Source organism: Symsagittifera roscoffensis, chromosome 7, assembly GCF_963678635.1.
Source record: "Symsagittifera roscoffensis chromosome 7, txSymRosc1.1, whole genome shotgun sequence".
Taxonomy (NCBI): domain Eukaryota; kingdom Metazoa; phylum Xenacoelomorpha; order Acoela; family Convolutidae; genus Symsagittifera; species Symsagittifera roscoffensis.
This window is the reverse complement of record NC_087068.1, coordinates 9,215,952-9,241,658: the sequence shown is the minus strand read 5'-3', so window position 1 is coordinate 9,241,658 and position 25,707 is coordinate 9,215,952. Positions and strand designations below refer to the sequence as shown.

Sequence of the window (25,707 nt, the reverse complement as noted above, 5' to 3'; positions counted from 1 at the left end):
TGGGAGCATAAAACTGTTGCTTTTGAAAAAACCCAACATTAAGCAACTAACTCGATAAAATTTAAGTCGAAGTTTTTTGGCAGAATGAAGTTTTTAGGCGAAAAAAAAATAAAAAAGGAAAGCATACGTCAAGGTTAGTGAAATTACAAATTGCAGGAGTAATCAAAACACTAAAAGCAACAACAATGAAAAAAGCGAGCAGCAAAAATATCTAAGACATGGCAACTAAGCCGACAAAACACGTCAGGTAAAATTCGAACCCAGGGCCTTTGTTGTCCAAGGCAAATTCGTTACCTTCAGACTTAGCGTGTCGGAGACGCTAGGAAATTTTAATTCATTATGAACTGGTGATTCTTTTAAACAAGCTGTTAACCCTAAAAAAAGTATATATTCCGATTTGTACGATTCAAAGACTTTTTCCTGAAAAAAAACCTTTCGTTCAATTGTACTTAAAATCAAAAGAGGAGATTTAAAACCAAGCCCACTGATTGAAAAACATATTATGTTGTACTAGACTTTTACCATATGATTATATAATAAATATCAGGCGCGGATGCAGTTCCAGCTCTAAAAATAACGCTCAATTTTACTTACCAATTCAAAAAAAACGGACCAGCATACTTGTCCACTGCTAAAACGTAAATTGGTTAGATGTGATCCCATAAGCAAATAAAACGAAACCAGAAGAACCGTAATTCAAATACTTGAGCTTTTAATCGCTGAACCTTTTTCTTAATCGGAAACAGTAGAAGTTTTTATCGGACACAATAAAGCGCTTTTTGCGAAGAACGGGCTACTCAGCTATCGTCCGAAAGCATAAAAATTTGATTACAAAAGCAATCAAACCTCTTCACCTATAATAATCAACATTCAAAAAAAATGAAAAATAAAAAAATAATAGATCGCTAGCGAGGACGCTAGTTGGTTATAATCGCTATTATTAGTTTATATGACTTTGAAAACCAGTTTCAACAAAACTATTCGAGTGAATGAATGATACAAAACTACGCATATATTAACAAAATGAGCTCAGGAAATTTCCGATTTATGAAAGATTGGCAACATAGATTTCAGCTTTAAAAATTCGAAACTTTCCTTCATTAAAAATTGCCAAAATTTCCCGAATCAGATTTTAATATGAAGAAGTTGAATATAATTAGCATAGGCGATACGCCGTGCGAGGATATCCTCATTTGCTAATCATCACACTACATTAACTAGTAATATTTAATAGTTAAACTAATTAGTAATGCAGTCTTTACATGCAAAAACATGAAGTTTACTTGCAATAAGCAAGATCTTTCGAGGATATTAGGCCTCTTAGAGGTTTCACATAAATTCTCGTCAAGCCTCCTGATTTTCTTGTTCTAAAGTTTCTCTTTTCACATTTGGTGAATATACTCTTTCATTTTCATCGTCTTCAGCTGTGTTTTGATTTGTACCATCAGCTTCTAGCGCGCCGTCCAGAGCTGAATCTAGTTCTTCAGAGCATCTTGCTTCATTATGCTCGTTCTCACTGCAAGAATTTTCAACAAAAGATTCTATGGTTTCTTCAATTGATTCGTTGATTTGCCCTTCATTTTCGTCAAAATCAGCAAAAGGTTCTGCTTCTTCGTCCATATTATTCTCGACTGTTTCTTCTGTTTTTAATTGACTGTTAGTTTCATCTGTTGTTGCTGCCGAATTTTTCATTCTGGTTTCGTTACTTTCGTTGGTCCCAATTTCAGCATTGTTTGCATCACCAGCTTTTTCAATCTCTTCGTGTTTGATCACACTTCCAGAACCTTCTAGAACTTTCGAATCCGATTCTTTATTCTCCATCAATTCATCAGTGTACATAATCATATCACTCATCATATCGTCCCAGTTTGACCTTTTGACCTCATTTTGATCGCTATTTCCATCAATTTCTTCTTCAATTGTCAATTCATCTTCGTAATCAACTAACGACCTTAGAGCAACTACATTCGTTTTAGAATCAGTTTGCGAAGATGGCATCGCCTTTACATGCGAACCAAGATCAGTTGAATTTAAAGAATTCAGCACAGATTTCCATTTTCCGGGTTCAAATAACCTGCAATTGTGAGGCTCAGTGTGATCCATGCAGCCATTCATGTGAGCTTCATACTCCGCAAGATCCGAGGTGATAAAAAAGCAATTATTCATTTGACAGACAAAATGCTCCGAACAGATTCCGTGATGAGACAAAACATGATCACCTTTTTCTTTGGCCCCATACTTTTCATCTGAGCTCGGACAAAGTTGGCATCGACTTTGATGAGTTCTCTCTTTTTGATGTTTCGTGGCCATGTGCCAGAACCTTTCATCGTCCATTAGAAAAACAGGCCTTATTTTACAAATTTTGCAATGTGCAAAATTCGTAGCATCAGACACTTTATACTCCAATGGACACTTGTCACAGCTGACAATAAACTGTTGTTTTCTAAATTGAGAAATCGGTCTTATTGCTGTACCTCGTTTTGTTTTATGAGTCCACGTGAAAACCTCGTCAAAAAACTGCATGCAACGATTTGACATGCCTTTGTGCTGGCTCACGTTTTCTATAGATTCGAATAACTTAGTGCACTCTAAATTAGGACACAGCAAGAGCATTGGTAATTCATGGAACTGTTTTCGATGCTCAGTCATTGCTTTTGCAGTTTTGGTTCGAAACTTATTATTCTCAGAGCAAACATCACATTCGAACATGTCATTTTCATCGTGCTCAATACCATGTACTGCATCAGCATGCACATGGGCGTCGTAGACATGCAAAAACCAAGCATCTTTGCATGTGCTGCATTTCGCGTTCACGCTTCGGTCAGCTTGCGCTTCGTAGTTTGCTCGCGAGAAGTAAAACACAGTTTTGGCTGTTTTCAACAAATTCGTGTACGCTTTTTGCTTATCAGTGTACGACATTTTGTCATCTTTTGGAGCCACTGATGATTGTTTCACTTTAGCATCAGTTTTTGGCGGACTGCTGGTTGATTTCTGGGGAATGGGTTTTTTCGAAGGAACCATAGCAGGCGGGTTATGAACAATTGGCTGCGGAGGCCTGACATTTAAGGGTCCGAACAAAGCTTGAGGCGGGGGAAAACTCATCATCGATCTGCTATTTGCGCTTGGAATTTCCATTTGAGTGACTCTCACTGAGGGCTCCGGCAACATCTGACGTCTCGTGACTGTCGGTCGCAACGGAGGTCTCGAAGGTCTAACTAGAGGTATCATCGGGGTTTGAACTACGTTTTCATAGCTACACGCATGCTCAAACGATATTTCACTCCTTGGGAAAACCGTGAAACATTCTGTGCTATTTGGACAGAACTTATGCATAATACACCGTTGGTGAATTGCTACTGAATGCTGGTTCCAACTTAAAGGTTCATCGAATGTCATACTGCAATCAGCACAAGCAATTTTCCCCGCTAACTTTCGACCATGTACCTCTAGCAGATGAAAAAGGTACTCGTTATCCGAGACAAAAGATGGTCGGTCAGAACAGAAATAACACACATTGATGAGGGTCATCTTGTAAAAAGCCGAGCACACATTGCAATACTTGGTTCGGTTTTTGCGTCCGTGCGGGATTTGAACTGCACAAAAGTTATCATTTCTCGCATGGAAAGTTCCGTCAAACTCCAGCCCGAATAAAAATGCGCACGATTCAGTTTTCGGGCATACTAAATGATGAACGCAAAACTTATGAAAAATAGCTCTGTGTTGAGCAAAATCATCGATATTGCCAAACTCTGTTCGACAAAGCGCACAGTTATACGAGCGGTCAGTCATCATTCCGTGCGTTTTGACCATATGCAGTGCGAATTCAGTTGAAGTTACGAAAGGTGCGCACGGTGCATCCGTGCACAAATCACAGAACATTAATGCTTTAACATTCACAACATAAGTGCAGTTTCTGCAACTTTTCCAAGTAGGATTCTCAAATTCAATTCTTCGAGCTTTACTAAGATCAAATTTGAAAATACATCCACTTTTAAAGTGCTCGGAACATTCTGAGTCCTTTTCGGGCAGTATTGCACTACATGGTCGGTTGGGACATCTCCGATGTGTGTCACAAATAGAGTGAAACATTTTTCTGTGGTGCAAAAAGGACAAAATGTCAAAAGCATCATCATTAGAAGTTTCCGGACACAAAGCGCAAGTTAGAGTTCTCTGCCTAAACGCCGCACTTTGCTCTTTATGCTCTTTTAAAATATGAGCCATCCATTCTATTTCATCGACAAATTCAGCCACTTTACCGGTTGTTGTTGAACTTGCACAAATTTCACACATGTAAGCAACTGATTGCGGACATTGAAACAAGCAAGCTACACATTTTTCCATCAAGTTTTCCGGCGGGGTCTCTGATTCGTCAGTTATCGTTCTAATTCCTCGGACGCAGTTTTTAGTATGCGTCGATTTGCTTTGCACAGCTACAACATTTTTGCAATGAGGGCAAAAGAATTCGTGTTGTTCATCGTTATGCATCGCAAGGTCACTCAAGTTTGCAAATAAGTTCACGCATCCGTAAGAACACTGCAAATGTTCACTTTTGCATGCATGTTCTTCTTTGATAACGTGAACTAAAAGCGCATTAAGAGACATTGCAAGATCTCCGCAAATTTCACATGACAACGAGAAACTCGACATTTTTCGATGAAAATCTCGAAAATGTAAGAAAAGCTGCACTCTGTACATGAACATTTGAGAACAATCAGGACATTTATAACCTCCAAACGGGACTCTTAAACTGCAATCCAAACATTTCGAGAACTTTCCTCTATCCGGATCTTCATCTTCTGTATCGTCAAGTTGTTCCAGAACAGCTTGATTGATTTCGTGCTTCGGAATTTCCCTTTGAATGACCAACTCTTGACCTTTTGGCGCATTTTCAACAATGTCAACTTTTCTTGAACTTGACAAAATTTTATTGACACTTTTAACTAAATCCGGAGAAATTCCGTGAAATGTGAATCTATGTTGATCACTGTTTTTCCTCGTGATCGGATCATGACACACCGAACATTCATGCTTCTCAGCTATATGATCCGAAACCGATTCGATATGTCTTTCAACAACTAACTCGCCGCACTTTTTCGGACACTCAATATGATTATAGGGACACATATGCTTTTCTCGTATATGAATCGCAAGTTGCCTCGGATCTTCGTTGAAATTAACATTACATGCCTGACATACCAAAGCAATTCCTGTGATCACTGCAGCGCTATTATGAGATGTCATTTTATGGGCTTGTAGGAAAACTTCGTGTTGAAACTTTTCACCGCACATAGTGCAAATGTATTTTCCAGGAGGGTGAGCTAATTCGCAAAATTTGCACTCGAACCAATCACACAGTTCGACGTTTTCATCAAAATCTTCATCTAAAGTAGCACATAAAAGCAATGCTTTCTCAACAGTCATCGCAGACCAATTTTTATCTGCTATCAATTTATCGAGAAACTTTTCAACTAACATTTGCAATTGCTTAGCGTCAAGAGAAAACGATGTCGCTCGTTTTTTGAGAATCGAAACAAGTTTGAAGATACGTTTTTCCGACGATAATTCCTTATCCGACAGTGTGTTGTAGTAAACTCCAGCCATAACTTCGCCGATGCTTCGAGTTGGTTCGGGACTCCGAATACGACGCATTTTTGAATAATTTTCTCGAATCGGAGTTTCATGACTATATTCGACTTCTCGAGTCATTATTGCTCTCGGTTCGAACTCAATGTCATGAAAAGTCGACGAACGCGGAACATGACCATTGAATGAAGGTTCAGTTTTATTTATAATCGACATGGGTCCGAGACGCGAAGGATCCGTTGCTTTTCGTCGTAGAGGGGAGGAATTGTCGACTGCCGAATGCATTCCCATGGCACCGTCTAGATGCCTTGAGTTGCTTCGACCGCCGTAGAAATCCATCACAATTTAGTTGTTATACCATACAAGTGGACCTGAAATAAAACTAAAAGCGAAACCATGGATGGAAAATTTGCTTCCAACAATTCATTTTAATACTTCCACATTTACATTAGGCGAAAAACCCATTAGACAAATTTTGAGCAACTAACTCTTACAAAAAATTGAGCGGAAGTTATGAGAAATCATTGAATTTGATTTATTTGCTAAAACCCATGAAATATAGAAGCATGAAAAAAAAAAACAATCGGTTGGTGTGAGAGTAGAACAGATTTTTCAGAGGGGTTGAGGAAATAGGATCTTCAACCGACAATGACCAATCGCTAGAATAATTTATTCGCTTTTTATTTCATCGCTTTTTATTTCATTTCCTTCAAACATAAGATGATTTCCTTTTCAGAAAAAACTCTAAGAACATAGCCAACAGACAGTTAAATAGGTGATTTTTTTTATTTCGCTGGTAAAATTCCACTTTCGAAAGTAGAAGTCGATCACCTTTTTCGTCGTGACCTTTACACTTCCGCTGTACAATAGTGGAGTTTGCCTTTCTTTTAACAGTCGAAATGCATTGAACTTGAAAAGAAATCACAAGTCAAACAGCAAAGAAGTAAATTTTGAGCGTGAACAAATTTTAATACTTTTCCTAAAAAAAACAAAAAAAATCATCGCGACCTATATAAGAGTGTGAACTAAGTTCATCGACTCTTAATGATAATTCATATTGTTTTTGACCTTTCAGAAGTGTCGGTTGGGGACCTGCTGAGTATTGTGAATGGGATGTTGGGGGAGGTGAGTGGTAGTCTGGATAGACTCAACAGGTGTGTGGAGCGAAGTGCCAGCATGCACACCACACCCATACAGGTACAGCAAAAGAGAGGGACCCAAGTCACATGTTTCATTCATACCAACCCTCAAAACAATAACAATTCGCCCTAAATTTATAGTCATTGATGCCCCCTCAATAGAATACACATTCATCCTAAATATATAGACTATCTTGAAAAATTAGGAACTGAATTTGGAAGACACTTTGGCCATTTTGGTAGACATTTACATAACCATGTCGAGACAATATTTATATCAATATTCATGTTATTTTATCGAAATAACTGAAAGATTAAGCTCTCATTTTCTATTTCATTTGACGGATATAAAATCACTTCCATTTTACAGAGTCCAGTGCCGATGCGTAGGAAGTACAGACTGCTCCAGAAGTACACTAGAGAGTATCCGGATTTGGGAGGGGGAGGAGTTGGGGACAAAATGGGAATTGAGGGACAAGGAAAGGCTGCCTATAGAGACATGGAAGAGAACTGCACTTCGTCACTTCCACGAAACTTCTACATTAGGTACTAACTAACTTGACGTTGCACATTGCGGCTCTTTTCCACTCCCACAATTTGAATTTCAGCTTTGAAAAACTATTTTTACGTTGTCGTAATCTAATGAAATTATGCATGGTGAACAACTAAGCTTTTATGAAAATATTTGTTCTTGTAGTATAATGCACTCAGCCATAATAACACAGACAACTAAAAAAAAATAGAACATTTTGGAATGTGGGGGAAGGGGGGGGGAAGCGAAAAGAGTTACAACCAAGAAGGCTAATGAGCGTCTTTCGTGTTTGCTAAGGTTCACACGATAGTTGAGGTGTACATTTTGAAAAACAAAAAATACATTCAAATTAAATGCTTTAACGATATCATCCATCAGAAACACTAACCAAACAACCATTTTCCTAACATGTAATTTCGAAAGAAAAGAAAAGGATGAAAATATTTCCTACCAAAGTCGAGATGAAATTCCTCATAAAATGAATCGAGTTCTATATATATAACTTAAAATGCACTGAAATTTTACAAATTAATGCGTTGGATCTCGGTAGTCAAAACTGCGCAACTTATTCAGTTCAGAATTGACTGGCTGCTGTTTAGACTGAAAGAGAAAGAAATCAACGACTGCTCTTCAATCTTCAGTCAACGTGACACTTCTGAAAGTGAGGAAAAATCCTCAATTCGCTCTTGCGGAAACAGCGATTCAAATGACAACGATGACAAACTTCGCGTCATGTTACTCAAACGACGAATGCACGAAAAATATCCTCACTGTTTTCCTTCGGGTAGCGTCACTTCAAAAGCTACCGATTTTGAAACTCCTCAAAATGGTCGACCTGTGATGACTAATTATGATTACCGGAACTTCAAAAGAGACAGAGAGATATGTTTGGCCAATATGCACATCGTAACTTACGATAGCAATGACGTCACGACCGAATCAGAAGAAGCGGTGTCTAATATGAGTCAGGAAGAATATTACTCGAGGTACATAATAGCCCCACGAAGCGTTCAATGTTTCACTGGCACCGGAAAACGGCTGAGCCAACATAATACTCATTCTCCTAATGACGACAGTGCCAGTAATTTCTACGAAGTTATAGAATGAAAATAGTAGTTGAAAGCTCGAAAAATGTAACTGTTTGAAATTCACTTAGATGGTGCTATGTAATGCTTATAATTATTCATATTTTTCAATCTTTGATCACTTTCACTCCCTTTAAATCAATTTGAACAATCAAGTTTTTTTAGTTAAGGAGTATTCAATAAAAAATTGGTCAGCAAATATCCAAAACTCTGTTTTCGTAAAAGCGTGTTTCAGCTGTTTCAATGACAACAGCGATAATCTGCACATAATTCTATATTGATATTTTTGAAGAAATACAGAGCAAAAAGTCTCCATCTATTGGTTCGAATAAGCAATTTTGAGAAAACGATGAAACAAAAACTCATAATTTACGCATCAGACAAAATTCTGTAATTCAGACATCAATAAATAGCATCAAAAACACACAAAAAAGACAGATTAAAATTCTTATTGAACTCATTACAATTGTAGACGAAATAAATAGAGGTCACTGGTAAAATTCTCTTGAGAAAAGATCTATTGCACAAATTCAAATTCACGAGATCAAATCGGAATTATTACGAGACTTTCAACAATAAAACGACAATTGAAATCATACGATAAAAACAGTCAGCTATTCTTTAAAGCCGCAATACAGCGGAAATTCGTTAAACTTTTTCACATTTTCTTCAAATTCTTTCCTTTTTTCCTCTTCGTTTTCCTTTTTGCTGCTCAAGTCGACCATGAAAATCGTGAACATATTTCCACAAGCCACTTTTTTGTTCACGAACCTCTCCAAAGTTGGAATGATTTTGGGATTAGCCGAAGACTTCGTGTTTCCGTCGGTTCCATCGCCCAGGGCCAGTTCGCCGTATACAGGCGAAGGACCCCATGCAATTGCTTTCTCGTCGGCAACAATTAGGATCGATTTATTCGCACAGCCAATACTGTCCACTCGCCATCCAGAAATATCCATGACAGGTTTGAAGTACATTTCAGCTGCGCTCGATGAAGATTTTATTTGACCACACAAATACATCATTTTGTGGGCCATACTTACAAGAGTGTACGTTGAACTAGCTTGAATACCTGTTATTTCACATGTCTTGAAATGTAAGAAGCTGATGATTTGTCTAGGATAGTACTCGTCAACAGTGCTGTTATGTCCCAACCGGCCGTAAAAGCCACATCCCCAGGTAAATATGCGTCCTTCAGTGTCCAACGCAATCGTATGATTGTAGCCACAAGCAACCATTTTGATCGATACGTCTTCAACATCCCGAATTTCTTTGACGTTCTCACCTTTCATGACAAATCTGATCACTCTTTCTGGCTTCAGTGCGTTGTTGAAAACATACTTGTTCGCTTTTCCGAGAGTTTTTCCATCTGAACCATTGCCCAGTTGCCCGTACTCCGAGAAACCGAACGAATAAAGACCGCCTGCAATATCTACGATCATGCTAAATGCTTGACCACAAGCGACGATTTTAACTGTCGGCTCAAAACTCAGTTTCTTTGGCCGAGTCATACTTGTAAGGGAACCGCCTATCCCAAGCTGACCTTGAGAATTATCGCCACACGCGAAAACATTTCCTTCTGTTGACAGAAACAAAGTGTGTCCTTTACCACAAGCTGCATTTGATATCTTCTGGTCATCAAACAACTTCTGATCAAGTTTGGTAGGCAACTGAACATCTGTTCCCTTTCCTTCTTTTCCAATGCCAAGCTGACCATTTTCGTTTCTTCCCATCACAAACACTTCGTTATTGCTCGATATTAACACAGCGTGAGCCGCAGAACAATGAGATACGATTTGGTCAATTTTAACTGAATTTAATCCAGAAATTCTGTGAGGTAAAAATAGACATTGGCTGCTTACTCCATCTCTTACGCGACCAATATGCTCAGACACCATCAAACCGGATATTAAAATTCCAGTTTCTGATTGATTCGGGTCCCCTTTGCCTTTGCTAATTTGCAAAGTGTAGACTTTAGTTTCTTCTGCTTCGGCTTTTTCCTTCCCACCCTTCGCCTTTTTACCAACTGCAGCTGTTTTCCCGTTCTCGGACTTTCGCTTCGGCGCCGGCATTTTATATCTGAAGATATTTTTACACAAAGTACTAAAACTCAAATTCCAGGCCGGCTCTTTAATTATTGCTCCCCGACCACTTCGCGAATTGGGAACGAACAATAACACATTTTAACGCACTTCAGATTACCATCATGATTTGTATTGTTGTATTCCAAAAAAAAACTTCAGAAAAATTATCGCAGTATCGGGAAAGGCTGATCCAAGCATATCCGTCCGTCTTTCAGATACATTTTCAGCGGATCACCCCTATTTGTGCTCTACGAATTTGACATTACCACTTTCTTGTACCCTATTGAGGTATCAATCATACACCAAAGTTTTTTTTGATGCGTGAACTAATGATTCATCGCTCATTGAACAAGGTATCCAAAAAACCTTTTTCATGAAAAAATGCAATTTTTGACTTTCAAAAAAAAGCTGAACTAAGTTTCTTCCCATTTTCAGTTGTAGGAACAATAATAAAGAATAACAATAAATGACAGAAGCGAAGCTGCGCGTCGCACACACTAGCGAGAACACGACAAAAAAGCAGCTTTATAAAGTGACATAAGAAAAAACAGAAATAAGTCTCGAATTAGACAAGCTTTGCGACGTATGGGCTTCGAAACTGCAATCTCGAAACCTTGAGTCTCACGACCTGCCCTCTCGGCCAAAAAAAAGACATCCAGTGGCAATCCGACAACGCTTTTAATTTCAAAATTTGAACAAAAAAAAATTTTTTTTTACTTAAAGGTCTTCTTAACTAAAATGGTCAAATCACCAAAACTATTGGGTGTCAGATCTTAGAAAGGGAAAATCTAAAATAGTCGACAACATACAACTGCACGTTCCATTTTAAACAAAAATTAAAACAAGCTCAATTGCAAAATCATCAAATTCATAAATGGGTTTCATAATCCATCGCAATAAATTTTCAAATATCAGAAAAAATCCTTAAAAAAATTTGAGCCATAATATTACGAGGAGAGGCCACAAATGCATCCTCTGATAGAAACCTGACATCACCACACAAAGGGTCAACAATTTCAAAATTTAAAAAGTATATATTTGAAAAATTGCAATTTTCAAAGAAGATAAAGTTGAGTATTTCGAGCTTAGAAACTTTTTTAGATCGTTAGTTTGCAGAAAATGTTTGAAAAAAGATTTAAAACAGCATATCTCAGAAATTAAGATAATTTTGAACATCCAAACTAGGGGACAATCTTTGCAACCTCTAAGAGTAGCCAAAGAACACTTTTTACAATTCGTTTTTTTTTTTTGAAAAAAAAACATTGAAAAAATTCAAATCTCGAAAAGAAAAAGCATTTGAGCAGTCACTTTTGCGGTCAAGCTGTGCAGCCCCTAAGAGTACCTCGGCAGCAACTGACAACTGACAGCAGTCACACTTGGATGCAAGATTTGCAGCCCCTAGGGTAACCTTGGCAGCATCTCGCTTTAGGGTTGCTAATTTCAAACTTGACAAAAACAAAACATTGAAGTCAAGCTGGAAAATTGCAAGACAAATTCTTAACCATTGCAAAATACGGTATAGCTTCAACGTGCAAAAATTCTTTCGTTAAACATGCAAAAACAATACGTTGAAAAAGCATAAACATGGCGAGATAGTGAAGCCCGCATTTGAATATATAGTGGAAGTAGATAAGTAAATAGATAATAGATTTTATCATAAATAATTTTTAACACAGAGGCGAAGCTCCACTTGTAGGATGAAAGACCGCAACGCTCAAAAGTAGCAAAAAGAACTTCGAACGATGTTACAACGAAGATTTTTTCATGTAATTTTCGGCAAAAAATTATGCTGGTAAAATTACATGTAACGCACACGATAGCTGTATATAAGTAGTGTAGGCTAAGGACTACACAAATCGGAAACTGAACCGACGGAGATTAAGTCGACAAGCATGATGCCAAAAAATCCTGAGCAGAAAAGTAATAGAAAAATTAATTAAAAAAACTAATATAAAAATGATATTCAAATTAATTATCTTATGGGTTTTAGTTCTAGATATAACATGTACCAGTACTCAGTAGCAACTAGTAGCCAGTAGTTCAATTTAAACTTTCATGATTTTGAGCTGATTTTGTTGAGCTAGTTGTGAACCCAATAAAAAGTCTAAATTGCGATTTGACAACGCTTGCTGATCGCAAGCGAAATAACACTACCCATTTTGAGAAAACTGGATCACAGTTGTTTTTCATCCTGCTGGGAAATCTAACAACTAAAATTCTTTGAACCACTTTGTTATTATAAAGCGTAAAGCCTCCCTCTTACCAAATGAACTACGATTGAACTTAGAAGGAAACCAAAATTCAAACCAGGAAAAAAGATTGAATTCAGCCTCGCTTTCCACCAGTTGTATTGAATAATGTGATCGAAGTATGCGCAGCTGTTTCCCATTGCCTGAAATGTGCTGTCAAAAACGGTATTTCAGCAAAACTATTCTAACAAATCAAAAATCACCATAATACAACCAAACAACAAAATTTAAGTCACAGATCGGAGCTTCTATCCAAATAGATTTCTGTATCGTTTTTGCGCAATGTCCCTTTTTTTGACTGGAACTTTCTCATTTGTACTTGCAGTATGATTACTGTTTTCTTTTGAGTCGACTTCCATCGAAATTAATTTATCTCGTTGAACTGAACTTGTAGCATCTTGTTTTATATCCACTGTTATCGTTTTAGCTTTCATAGTTTTTGGCTCGGCCTCAACTCCATGTTCGAAAGTAAATGGTTTGCATTTAGTTACCTTCAGTTTAGTCTTTCGGAAAGGAGTCCCCAAGTGAATTGCTGGCTTTTGTTTCTTTTCAACAGACAAAATTGCCACCGCTGTTTTAACTTTAGTCTTTGATTTAAATGAGGATGAGCGTCGAATTCGGGCTATTGCATGATTTTCAACTCCTGGATGGTTCTGCTTGGCTTTTAAAGGTACAGGCATTACCGCAACTGGAAAGTTTCATTAATTGGCCTCTTAAAAACTTCTTTGAATAATCCCACTAAATCACCATTGTAACAGTCGCCTACTTAAGTCACATATGAGGTTAAAGAAACATAGGCCCTATAACCATTGGCTCAGGAGTCAGAAAAACTATCTCTTGTGTTTTTCTACCTCAAGCGGTCGGAGCCAAGCGACATGAGACTAAAACCCTTGTTGCAGCTTTAAGGCCACCACCAAAATACCCCCCCCCCCCCCACTCTAGAAAATAAGAACGCCCCCATACTTAGGTTTTAAAATATGTGATATTCCACCGGATTGGCACAGCGGAACCTTCCTTCGCAGCACGAAAAAGACATAAGAGGCCTTAGTGATCGTGTATGATTGAAAAGGAGGCTAGAATATTCTGGAATCTTTTATTTTCGAAAGTTCGATTGCAGACAGTCTATTTCTGAGAAATGCGGGAAATGTCCAATTTTGACAAAAAAGTGACGAAAAACACAACAACAACCGAATTAGTGAGAGATAGTCGGACGAGAACGATATAAAAAACGAAGCCTCTTATCGTGACGATCGCGCACGATAAGACAACTAATTGGAGACCATTGACTGACAGGAGGCTTCAGTGTGGAAGGAAGGAGCAGTACCCTCTCGTGTCACGAATTGGGAGTAATAACGACGTTATTACTGAAAAAGCACGGAATCGGAGGCTCGACCCCCTAGAGACAACATTGTGACAATCGACCAGAATGGTCAAAATGCAATTTCGTATTCCAATTTATATTGGAACGTCTACCTGGGAAGATTTATGGTTTTGATGAATTAGTGACGTTAATTGAACGATTGGACGAATCGGGAGGGGTTAGTTTTGACTGACATGCTAATCGATTTGGACGTGAAAGACACGTAACCTTTTATCATTTCGCACACACTGAAACTGCGAAATCAGAACCACAGTAGTCTCAGCGACAACAACTACGAAAAAACGGCAGAAGATTGAAACTGTGGTTAGAAATTGTCAGAAACCACTCCGAGTTGTAACGGTTGTGCCGCTACAATCGTTACGGTGAAGTTCACAAGAAACTGGAAGGGTGTTGGAACGACGTGTCCAGCCTTCCGGAAAGAAATAAGAGTGTTGTTTCTCCGGATTCCAGAATCTGTAAGGGTCTCGGGATTGGAACTTGAACTGTTTTATACAAATTTTTAGCTTCCCTGAATGTCCTGAGTTGAATTTAATTAACATCTAAATTCGTTTTCAGATTGTGAGAAGCTAGGAAATAAGGGAAAGGGTTGATCCATCTTCGACGGAGATGTTGATTTTTATCTACTGAACAAAAACATTAGTAATATGATAAATGAGTAGCAACCCTGTTTTTAGGAGTGACCTTGTGGTCTGGGGATACTGAGACCAAGCATGAGCTCACTATTTTTGCATATAATTAAGTTAATTAGGCCGTTCTGATCGAAGCCGGAAACAGTAAAGTTTTTTGTTGACCCCATATTAGGAAGACCACCGAAAGAACTGGCTTTGGCAGAGACGGTGAAAAGCATGTAGAGCTGTGTTTAGACAATGGCCAGTCGTTTTAGAACCTAGCACTATTTTCCGTCGATATGTTCTTCCGGGCGAATGTTACATAGATGATTTTATGGCGCTCCTGGGTATTGTTCTTTTTAACATCATGACCGGCAGAACCGTTGACGAGCATTCCGCGCCGAGCGGATGCTCATAATAAGGGCCTAACCACCGGGGCGGAAGGGTAGTTTGGAACGCGGAAGCCTTCCGGATTCCCGTGAATAGCTTTTTAACCTTGTTAAGACCAAAAATTCACGTTCCAGGAAGGGTGGGGGATTGGCCGTCCCGTCGTTCCCTGAGTGGTTTGTGAACAAAAACACTTAAAGATATACAGGAAACCAAACAAAAAGTAGTATAGTACCTAAGAAAAAACAAACAAATAAACGAAAAAACCAAAAACATTAAAAAAGTGTAAAATCAATAGAAATCATCCCTCCAGACGAGATGTGATTCTGAGAAATGCGGAAATGTCTATTTTTGACTAAAAAAGGACAAAAAACACAACAACAACCGAATTAGTGAGAGATAGTCGAACGAGAACGATATAAAAAACAAAGCCTCTTATCGTGACAATCGCGCACGATAAGACAACTAATTGGAGACCATAGACTGAAAGGAGGCTTCAGTGTGGAAGGAAGGAGCAGAACCCTCCCGTGCCACGAATTGGGAGTAATAACGACGTTATTACTGAAAAAGCACGGAATCGGAGGCTCGACCCCCAAAGACATTATTGTGACAAAAGACCAGAATGGTCAAAATGCAATTTCGCATTCCGATTTATATTGGAACATCTAACTGGGAAAATTTATGGTTTTGATGAATTAGTGACGTTAATTCAACGATCAGACAAATCGGGAGGGGTTAGTTTTGACTGACATGCTAATCGATTTGGACGTGAAAGACACGTAACCTTTTATTATTTCGCACACACTGAAACTGCGAAATCAGAACAACAGTAGTCTCAGCGGCAACAACTACGAGCTTTGTTCAGACGCTGGCCAGTCGTTTTAGAACCTCGCTTTATTTTCCGTCGATATGACTTCCGGGCGAATTTTACATAGATGTTTTTATGGCGCTCCTGGGTGTAATTCTTTTTAACTTCATGACCGGCAGAACCATTGACGAGCACTCCGCGCCGAGGGGATGCTCATAACAAGGCCCTAATCAACGGGGCGGAAGGGTAGTTTGGAACGCGGAAGCCTTCCGGATTCCCGTTAATAGCGTTTTAACCTAGTTAAGACCGAAAATTCACGTTCCAGGAAGGGTGGGGGATTGGCCGTCCCGTCGTTCCCTGAGAGGTTTGTGACCAAAAACAATTAACGATATACAGGAAACCAAACAAAAAGTAGTATAGTACCTAAGAAAAAACAAATAAATGAACGAAAAAAACAATAACAGTAAAAAAAGTATAAAATCAGTAGAAATCATCCCTCCAGATGAGATGTGACCCGACCCTTCCGTTTGTTGCTGTTAGATATATTGTTGTTACAGGCGTTTATTTCAGTCAGGATCTTTACGATCAAACTTTGTGGCCAGTTTGTGTTGCTTGTACTCCAGGGTTGTTTGAGTATTCAGGCACGTTAATGTTAATTTGCGCTCAATCCGGAAGGGTCTTGGGATTAGAAAAGAAGACTAATCCGGCAAGCAGTGCGAGGAGCGACAAGAAGCGGCTCAAGGACAACAACAATTGACTGTTGGGTTTCGTTAACAAGTTTTTATCCCTTTTGGTACAAAAAGTAAGATAGTAATCTGTGTGGGGCTCGACAGTGACTGCACTGTAGTGACCCTTCACGGAACTGCGAATATCCGAGATGAGCACCTTAGATCGGGTATTGAACAAACTAGGGCTACAAAAATCGGAAACTGAACCGACGGAGATTAAGTCGACAAGCATGATGCCAAAAAACCTGAGCAGAAAAGTATTACAAAAATTAATTAAAAAAACTAATATAAAAATGATATTAAAATTAATTATCTTATGGGTTTTAGTTTTAGATATAACATGTACCAATACTCAGTAGTAACTAGTAGCCAGAAGCTCAATAAAAACTTTCATGATTTTGAGCTGATTTTGTTGAGCTAGTTGTGAACCCAATAAAAAGTCTAAATTCCGATTTGATAACGCTTGCTGATCGCAAGCGAAGTAATACTACCCATTTTGAGAAAACCGGATCACTGGTTTTTTTTCATCCTGCTGGGAAATCTAAGAACTAAAATTCTTTGAACCACTTTGTTATTATAGAGCATAAAGCCTCCCTTTTACCAAATGAACTACGATTGAACTTAGAAGGAAACCAAAATTCAAACCCGGAAAAAAGACTGAATTCAGCCTCGCTTTCCACCAGTTGTATAGAATGATGTGATCGAAGTATGCGCAGCTGTTTCCCATTACCTGAAATGTGCTGTCAAAATCGGTATTTCATCAAAACTACCCTAACAAATCAATAATCACCATAATACATCCAAACAACAAAATTTAAGTCACCGATCGGAGCTTCTATCCAAAAACATTTCTGTATCGTTTTTGCGCAATGCCCCTGTTTTTGACTGGAACTTTCTCATTAGTGTTATAAGTCTGTCATAAGTGTTAGAGGCATTTATATCAAACAGAATAGTTACGATCAAAACCGTGGTTTTTTCTGTTGCCTGTACTGTAGGGTTGTTTGAGTGTTTAAGCACATTAATGCTAATTTGCGCTCAATCCGGATGGGTCAACTGATAGGAGTAAAAACCTGATCCGCCGAACAGTGCAAGGAGCAGCAGGCAAGGTCTCACGGGCAACAACAATCGACTGTTGCGTATTGTTAACAAGTTTTGTATCCCTTTTGGTACAAAAATTAAGATATTAATCTGTGGGGGGCTCGACAGTGACTGCACTGTAGTGACCCTTCACGGAACTGCGAATATCCGAGTTAAGCACCTTAGTTCGGGTATTGAACAAACTAGGACTACACAAATCGGACACTGAACCGACGGAGATTAAGTCGACCAGCATGAAGCCAAAAATCCTGAGCAGAAAAGTAATACAAAAATTAATTAAAAAAACTAATATAAAAATGATATTAAAATTAATTATCTTATGGGTTTTAGTTTTAGATATAACATGTACCAGTACTCAGTAGTAACTAGTAGCCAGTAGTTCAATTTAAACTTTATGATTTCGAGGTGATTTTGTTTAGCTAGTTGTGAACCCAATAAAAAGTCTAAATTCCGATTTGATAACGCTTGCTGATCGCAAGCGAAATAACACTACCCATTTTGAAAAAACTGGATCACTGGTTTTTTTTTCATCCTGCTGGGAAATCTAACAACTAAAATTCTTTGAACCAATTTGTTATTATAAAGCGTAAAGCCTCCCTTTTACCAAATGAACTACGATTGAACATAGAAGGAAACCAAAATTCAAACCAGGAACAAAGATTGAATTCAGTCTCGCTTTCCACCAGTTGTATTGATAAATGTGATCGAAGTATGCGCAGCTGTTTCCCATTACCTGAAATGTGCTGTCAAAAACGGTATTTCATCAAAACTACTCTAACAAATCAAAAATCACCATAATACAACCAAACAACAAAATTTAAGTCACAGATCGGAGCTTAAAACATTTCTGTATCGTTTTTGCGCAATGCCCTTGTTTATGACTGGAACTTTCTCATTAGTGTTATAAGTCTGTCATAAGTATTAGAGGCATTTATATCAAACAGAATAGTTACGATCAAAACCGTGGCTTTTTCTGTTGCTTGTACTGTAGGGTCGTTTGAGTGTTTAAGCACATTAATGCTAATTTGCGCTCAATCCGGATGGTTCAATTGATAGGAGTAAAAAACTGATCCGCCGAGCAGTGCAAGGAGCAGCCGGCAAGGTCTCACGGGCAACAACAATCGACTGTTGCGTATCGTTAACAAGTTTTATATCCCTTTTGGTACACAAAGTATGATATTAATCTGTGGGGGGCTCGACAGTGACTGCACTGTAGTGACCCTTCACCGAACTGCGAATTTTCGAGTTAAACACCTTAATTCGGGTATTGAACAAACCCAGACGGGTAAAATAATACTAGTCTTACTATTTATGCAGCCTATATTAATACTCTTATACCTTTTGTCAGTGAAAAACACAGTAAGCAGACCGGTTTTTAGTGTCAAAATAGCGATAATTTGACCCCCCACAAATCGCGATTTTTGAGATATCGATCTTTTTTGAAACAAAAAAAAAGCGCTGAAGTAGTGAGGTACATTGAAATTGTGCTAGTATAATAGGTAGAACCGATGAGGTTTTGTTCAGAAGTGGTTGGAACTAATTGGGTACCAAAAACCGAAGTTTCTTGAGGTTTGAAAAAAAAACACTACAAAATAAGAAATTTTTTTTGAAATTTTTGAGTTAGGACAGTAAAAAATGTTTTGCTGATAACTTTCACAAAGGAATCAACAGGTTTTAAAACCGGTTTGCCAATAACCTTCTGGGTTACAGTGAAATCGAACTTAACGTGTTTGATTTAGTGGATTCATCAATCCGGAAGGGTCCAAATAGCATTTTTTTTGGAAAATTTTTTCAGCTGGAACGTTTAAGATCGGGTTTTTCGCATTGAACTAGACAAGTAGAGGCCTTTTGAGCTCGGATCAATAATTTTTAGGTCGAAAAGAACAAAATTGCGAAAAAAAGTTAGGCGGAACTTATAAGAGAGAAAATTTTTTTGATTTTAGAAAAAAGACGTTTTGGTTAAAAACTTTGGAACAGCTGGACAAATCCAGTTGATTTTAGTACCATTAGATCAAAAATTAGGTGAGCTTACTCATAGAACTATCAATTATTCAAAAAATAACCGTGAAAAATTTTTAAGACTGTTTTTAGCAAACTCACTAATTCGGGAATGTAGACCCTTCACGTTTTTAAAAAAAATTTTTGGAAAGCCCTCACATCCCTACCAAAGGGTAGTTACGGTTGATTATGGCAATTTTACGCTGTTCTAGACAAAAAGGGAAGGCTAAGGAAAGCAGAAAACCATAGTCGAGTCGATATTAGGCTATTTATAAGACCCTTCACAGTTAAGGTGAATTGTCAAATAGGAGGTTTAGCTTTAATCCGGAATGGTCTTTGGACAGAAAATACATCCTTCCTAGTTAGTTCCTACAGCATAACAGCATCGGAGAACTTACCCGGAAGGGTATAGGATGAATATTTTAAAAGTCCCGGAAAAGCTGTTTATGCCAATCCGGAGGGGTCCTGTTTTTGCCAATCCGGAGGGGTCCCAATTTTGCCAATCCGGTGGGGTCTTGTTTTTGCCAATCCGGAGGGTCCCAATTTTGGTAATCCGGATAGGTCCCAATTTTGCCAATCTGGAGGGGTCCTTTTTTTGCCAATCCGGAGGGGTACTATTTTTGCCAATCCGGAGGGGTCTCAATTTTGCCAATCCGGAGGGGTCTTGTTTTTGCCAATCCGGAGGGGTACTATTTTTGCCAATCCGGAGGGGTCCTGTTTTTGTCGAACCGGAGGGGTACTATTTTTGCCAAAAACTTAAGTGGATATAAGAAAGCAAATAGTAAAAGGTATTAGCTTATTAGGAGACAGGCTAGGAACCAGTGACTGCACTGGTAACTTGCCATCTGGTCGTGCGATCTGAACAACACTTCCGTCTGGTGTAGCTGTGGTAATATGATGAGATTATGCTTGTGCAATATCTTTTCCTCATCTTTCCTCTTGCAGGCTACCACACTATCAGCTGTATGATAGAGTAAATCCCTTCTCTCCTTGTAGAACTGGCACAAGATCTTGTAACTACTCCTTTCTCCTTGTCCCCAGTCCAGATCCATTTGGAGAGATTGCTCGTCATCTTGTCATTCTTCTGGGCTCGTATCAGATCCGATAGTCTGTATCTCGCTTTGACCTGTTCCCTTAATACCATCATTTGACCATTCAGTTCTCCGGGGACTGTGGATGTCGTTTTTTTAGCTTATCGCAAACTGTCTTTCTCAGGACTTCCCTGTCATCATCCGGTTCCAGGTTTGTCCTGACGTTTGAGTTGCACGATAGCTCCTTGAATGGTTCCTCGACACCGCTATCTTCTCAAGCTCTTCTCCTCCGTTCGCATCTTGTTGCTCTAGGTTGTAAGTTCCTGCGGAAGAGTCTGTTTGCAGTTCCCTGTCTTGGTTCATCGTTTTCTCTTCTGCTAATATCATGCAAAGACTGTCTTGATCATCACCACTCTTCTCTGAGTCATCCTCCCATTCTTCCGACTCCCCGGACAAATTCTCTTCCTCACTGTCTCCTTCCGGTTTTGACCACTCCCAGGATTCTTGATCTGGTCCCAGGTGTTCGGCTTCCTTCTTGTACGTCACTTTCTTCTTCCGAAGCGTGGTCTGTCTTTGAATGTCCTCTGGGATCTTCTCAACTAATGTCCGCAAAATTTCCTTGTCGCCAAGTTGCCATATTGTTGAGTCCTCGCCTTGAGCCGCTTCCCCTCTTTTCAATATGTTGACTTCTGGTTTGTCTTCATCATTGTTCCGGGCTACCGGTTTATCGTCGGCTAGTTTCTCGAGTAGTCTCCTCAGATCTTCTCCTATCGTCACCCTTCTTGTCTCCACTTCATCGAGGTCACAGCTTTTTGCTTTTAGAGTTTCCCTCACTATCTTCGACTTGAGCATCCCCGATTTCTTCTTGAGAATTTTTTTCGTCTCATTTTCTATTGGTAGCTCGGGAGGGTCCTCTATTGGTTTCCCTGACTTGTCAAGCCACCTTGTGAGTGAGAGACTGTCATACGTCTCCTTGTCCATAAATGAGACGCCATGTTTGATTTTCGGCCTGTCGGCCTCCCTTTGCTCCTGTCTCTCGTAAAAATCCGTCTGTTTGCTCAAGCTGTCGACATTTTGATGTTTGTCTCTTGTTCTGTGCTCAATAATCAAGTTGTAACCATCCATGCGCACTATCCATCTCCCGATGTAGCTCTGGTCCATTGAGGACGTTTTTAACCAACTGAATGCTCTGTTGTCGACTCGCAGCTTGAATTGCTTGCTACCTAGGTATGCCCTATGTTTTTCAACAAAGGTGACTACCGCGAACATTTCCGCTTTGCATGCTCCGTACTTCATCTTTGTATAACTCAAGACTTTGCTCCCGTAAGCTATCGGTCTCAAGACTGTCTTTCCGTTCCATTCCTGTTCTTGGTGGAATATTCCAGAGATCGCTACCAGCGATGCATCCGTGTCCAGCACGTACATTCCCTTTTCCGTGGTCATACCCAGCACTGGTGCTTCGCACAACTCCGTTTTTATTCTTTGAAATGATTCCTCTGCTGCGTTATTCCACGTGAACTTTTTACCCTTGTGCCTCATGAGTTGTTGCATTGGATATACTTTGTCTGCCTAGTCCTTGATGAACTCCCTGTAGTTGTTTGCGAAACCTAAGAAGCTCATCAACTGGTGTTCTGTTTTTGGCAATTTCCAAGTTAGTACTTGCTCTACCGCATCTGGGTCTGGTCCACCATTCTTCCCAGTTTTTTGATCGAGTCCTTGAAAACTTTATAGTTCGATGGCTTGCACTTCAGTCCTGCTCTCTTCTTACAAGCAAACACCTCGTCCAGTATTTCAATGTGGTCCTCCAGAGTGGGTATTGCAATCACCACGTCATCTACGTAGCACATTACTAAATTGCCATATTTCTTTGTTACGCTCGTCAGCTCTTGTGCCATTAGTCGTTGGAAGGTGGCTGTCGCATTGCAGAGGCCAAAAAGCATCCTTTTCCATTGAAACAATCCCAGTTCGCAAGCAAAACCAGTCTTGTCTCTGTCCTGCTTCCTCAGTGGTACCTGCCAAAAGGCCGACCATAGATCATGAATGATAAAAATTTTGCGTCACCAAATTTTGAGAGACTTTCATCTATCCTAGTTATGGGATATGCATTCTTCACCGTGACGGAGTTCGGATATCGAGAGTCACAACAAAACCTAAGTTGGTCTCCTTTCTTTTTAGCCATCACTACTCCACACGCCCATGGTGGCTGGGATGGTTCTATCATGTCATACTCTAGTAGGGTATCTATCTCTTTTCTACAAGCATCCGATTTGTTTGGGGTCATACGCCTCGCCCCTCCCTATGCGGCACCGCCGGTTCTTCTCGTACCTATTTCATGTTCAACAAAGTTGCAGTATCCAATGTCTGCCTTATGTCTCAAAAAAACACCCTGATTCCTATCTAGAACGTCCTTGATGGCTTCGAGCTGTTCGTCTGTTACCTTTCCTCTTAAATGTTCAATCTCTGGTAATACTGGTTTATCCATTTCCAATTCCTCTAGCGTGGGTCTTTCTGGAAGTTTCGAAGAGCTCGACAGTCCATCGTCTGCCTCTGACTTAAGTGACTTCACAAGACCTGATGAACTTTTTATTTTCTTCAATCTTCTCAAGATACAAATTTTCTTTCACATTTTCAATCGTTTCATATCTAGTTTTTGCGGGCAGTGTGTATCCTATATGACTTCCGGGCGAATTTTACATAGATGTTTTTATGGCGCTCCTGGGTGTAATTCTTTTTAACTTCATGACCGGCAGAACCATTGACGAGCACTCCGCGCCGAGGGGATGCTCATAACAAGGCCCTAATCAACGGGGCGGAAGGGTAGTTTGGAACGCGGAAGCCTTCCGGATTCCCGTTAATAGCGTTTTAACCTAGTTAAGACCGAAAATTCACGTTCCAGGAAGGGTGGGGGATTGGCCGTCCCGTCGTTCCCTGAGAGGTTTGTGACCAAAAACAATTAACGATATACAGGAAACCAAACAAAAAGTAGTATAGTACCTAAGAAAAAACAAATAAATGAACGAAAAAACCAAAAACATTAAAAAAGTGTAAAATCAATAGAAATCATCCCTCCAGACGAGATGTGATTCTGAGAAATGCGGAAATGTCTATTTTTGACTAAAAAAGGACAAAAAACACAACAACAACCGAATTAGTGAGAGATAGTCGAACGAGAACGATATAAAAAACAAAGCCTCTTATCGTGACAATCGCGCACGATAAGACAACTAATTGGAGACCATAGACTGAAAGGAGGCTTCAGTGTGGAAGGAAGGAGCAGAACCCTCCCGTGCCACGAATTGGGAGTAATAACGACGTTATTACTGAAAAAGCACGGAATCGGAGGCTCGACCCCCAAAGACATTATTGTGACAAAAGACCAGAATGGTCAAAATGCAATTTCGCATTCCGATTTATATTGGAACATCTAACTGGGAAAATTTATGGTTTTGATGAATTAGTGACGTTAATTCAACGATCAGACAAATCGGGAGGGGTTAGTTTTGACTGACATGCTAATCGATTTGGACGTGAAAGACACGTAACCTTTTATTATTTCGCACACACTGAAACTGCGAAATCAGAACAACAGTAGTCTCAGCGGCAACAACTACGAGCTTTGTTCAGACGCTGGCCAGTCGTTTTAGAACCTCGCTTTATTTTCCGTCGATATGACTTCCGGGCGAATTTTACATAGATGTTTTTATGGCGCTCCTGGGTGTAATTCTTTTTAACTTCATGACCGGCAGAACCATTGACGAGCACTCCGCGCCGAGGGGATGCTCATAACAAGGCCCTAATCAACGGGGCGGAAGGGTAGTTTGGAACGCGGAAGCCTTCCGGATTCCCGTTAATAGCGTTTTAACCTAGTTAAGACCGAAAATTCACGTTCCAGGAAGGGTGGGGGATTGGCCGTCCCGTCGTTCCCTGAGAGGTTTGTGACCAAAAACAATTAACGATATACAGGAAACCAAACAAAAAGTAGTATAGTACCTAAGAAAAAACAAATAAATGAACGAAAAAAACAATAAAAGTAAAAAAAGTATAAAATCAGTAGAAATCATCCCTCCAGATGAGATGTGACCCGACCCTTCCGTTTGTTGCTGTTAGATATATTGTTGTTACAGGCGTTTATTTCAGTCAGGATCTTTACGATCAAACTTTGTGGCCAGTTTGTGTTGCTTGTACTCCAGGGTTGTTTGAGTATTCAGGCACGTTAATGTTAATTTGCGCTCAATCCGGAAGGGTCTTGGGATTAGAAAAGAAGACTAATCCGGCAAGCAGTGCGAGGAGCGACAAGAAGCGGCTCAAGGACAACAACAATTGACTGTTGGGTTTCGTTAACAAGTTTTTATCCCTTTTGGTACAAAAAGTAAGATAGTAATCTGTGTGGGGCTCGACAGTGACTGCACTGTAGTGACCCTTCACGGAACTGCGAATATCCGAGATGAGCACCTTAGATCGGGTATTGAACAAACTAGGGCTACAAAAATCGGAAACTGAACCGACGGAGATTAAGTCGACAAGCATGATGCCAAAAAACCTGAGCAGAAAAGTATTACAAAAATTAATTAAAAAAACTAATATAAAAATGATATTAAAATTAATTATCTTATGGGTTTTAGTTTTAGATATAACATGTACCAATACTCAGTAGTAACTAGTAGCCAGAAGCTCAATTAAAACTTTCATGATTTTGAGCTGATTTTGTTGAGCTAGTTGTGAACCCAATAAAAAGTCTAAATTCCGATTTGATAACGCTTGCTGATCGCAAGCGAAGTAATACTACCCATTTTGAGAAAACCGGATCACTGGTTTTTTTTTCATCCTGCTGGGAAATCTAAGAACTAAAATTCTTTGAACCACTTTGTTATTATAGAGCATAAAGCCTCCCTTTTACCAAATGAACTACGATTGAACTTAGAAGGAAACCAAAATTCAAACCAGGAAAAAAGACTGAATTCAGCCTCGCTTTCCACCAGTTGTATAGAATGATGTGATC

At 39.3% G+C, this 25,707-nt stretch overlaps 3 protein-coding genes across 6 annotated transcripts in view; 2 read left to right on the top strand and 1 right to left on the bottom strand.

The window, feature by feature from the left end:
• The window catches only part of LOC134850890 (uncharacterized), a 56,146-nt gene extending 47,501 nt beyond the window's left edge, over positions 1 to 8,645 (top strand). For all 4 annotated transcript variants that reach the window (XM_063866664.1, XM_063866662.1, XM_063866660.1 and 1 more), the window contains 3 exons: positions 6,659 to 6,780; positions 7,093 to 7,268; positions 7,854 to 8,645. In XM_063866664.1, the coding sequence (XP_063722734.1) occupies positions 6,659 to 6,780; positions 7,093 to 7,268; positions 7,854 to 8,361 (806 nt within the window). In that variant the 3' untranslated portion in view covers positions 8,362 to 8,645. The remainder of the gene's footprint in view (positions 1 to 6,658; positions 6,781 to 7,092; positions 7,269 to 7,853) is intronic.
• Positions 1 to 25,707, top strand: part of LOC134851794 (serine protease 41-like) — a 328,908-nt gene that overhangs the window by 253,696 nt on the left and 49,505 nt on the right. The window lies entirely within an intron of this gene.
• On the bottom strand, positions 8,800 to 10,411 carry LOC134850891 (protein RCC2-like). The gene has a single exon (XM_063866665.1). The coding sequence runs from the start codon at positions 10,406 to 10,408 to the stop codon at positions 8,954 to 8,956; it is 1,455 nt and encodes a 484-aa protein (XP_063722735.1). The 5' UTR covers positions 10,409 to 10,411; the 3' UTR covers positions 8,800 to 8,953.

Bases quoted from the DNA above. Each gene is read 5' to 3' on its own strand.
- LOC134850891 (XM_063866665.1), bottom strand. From the start codon at position 10,408: ATGCCGGCGCCGAAGCGAAAGTCCGAGAACGGGAAAACAGCTGCAGTT.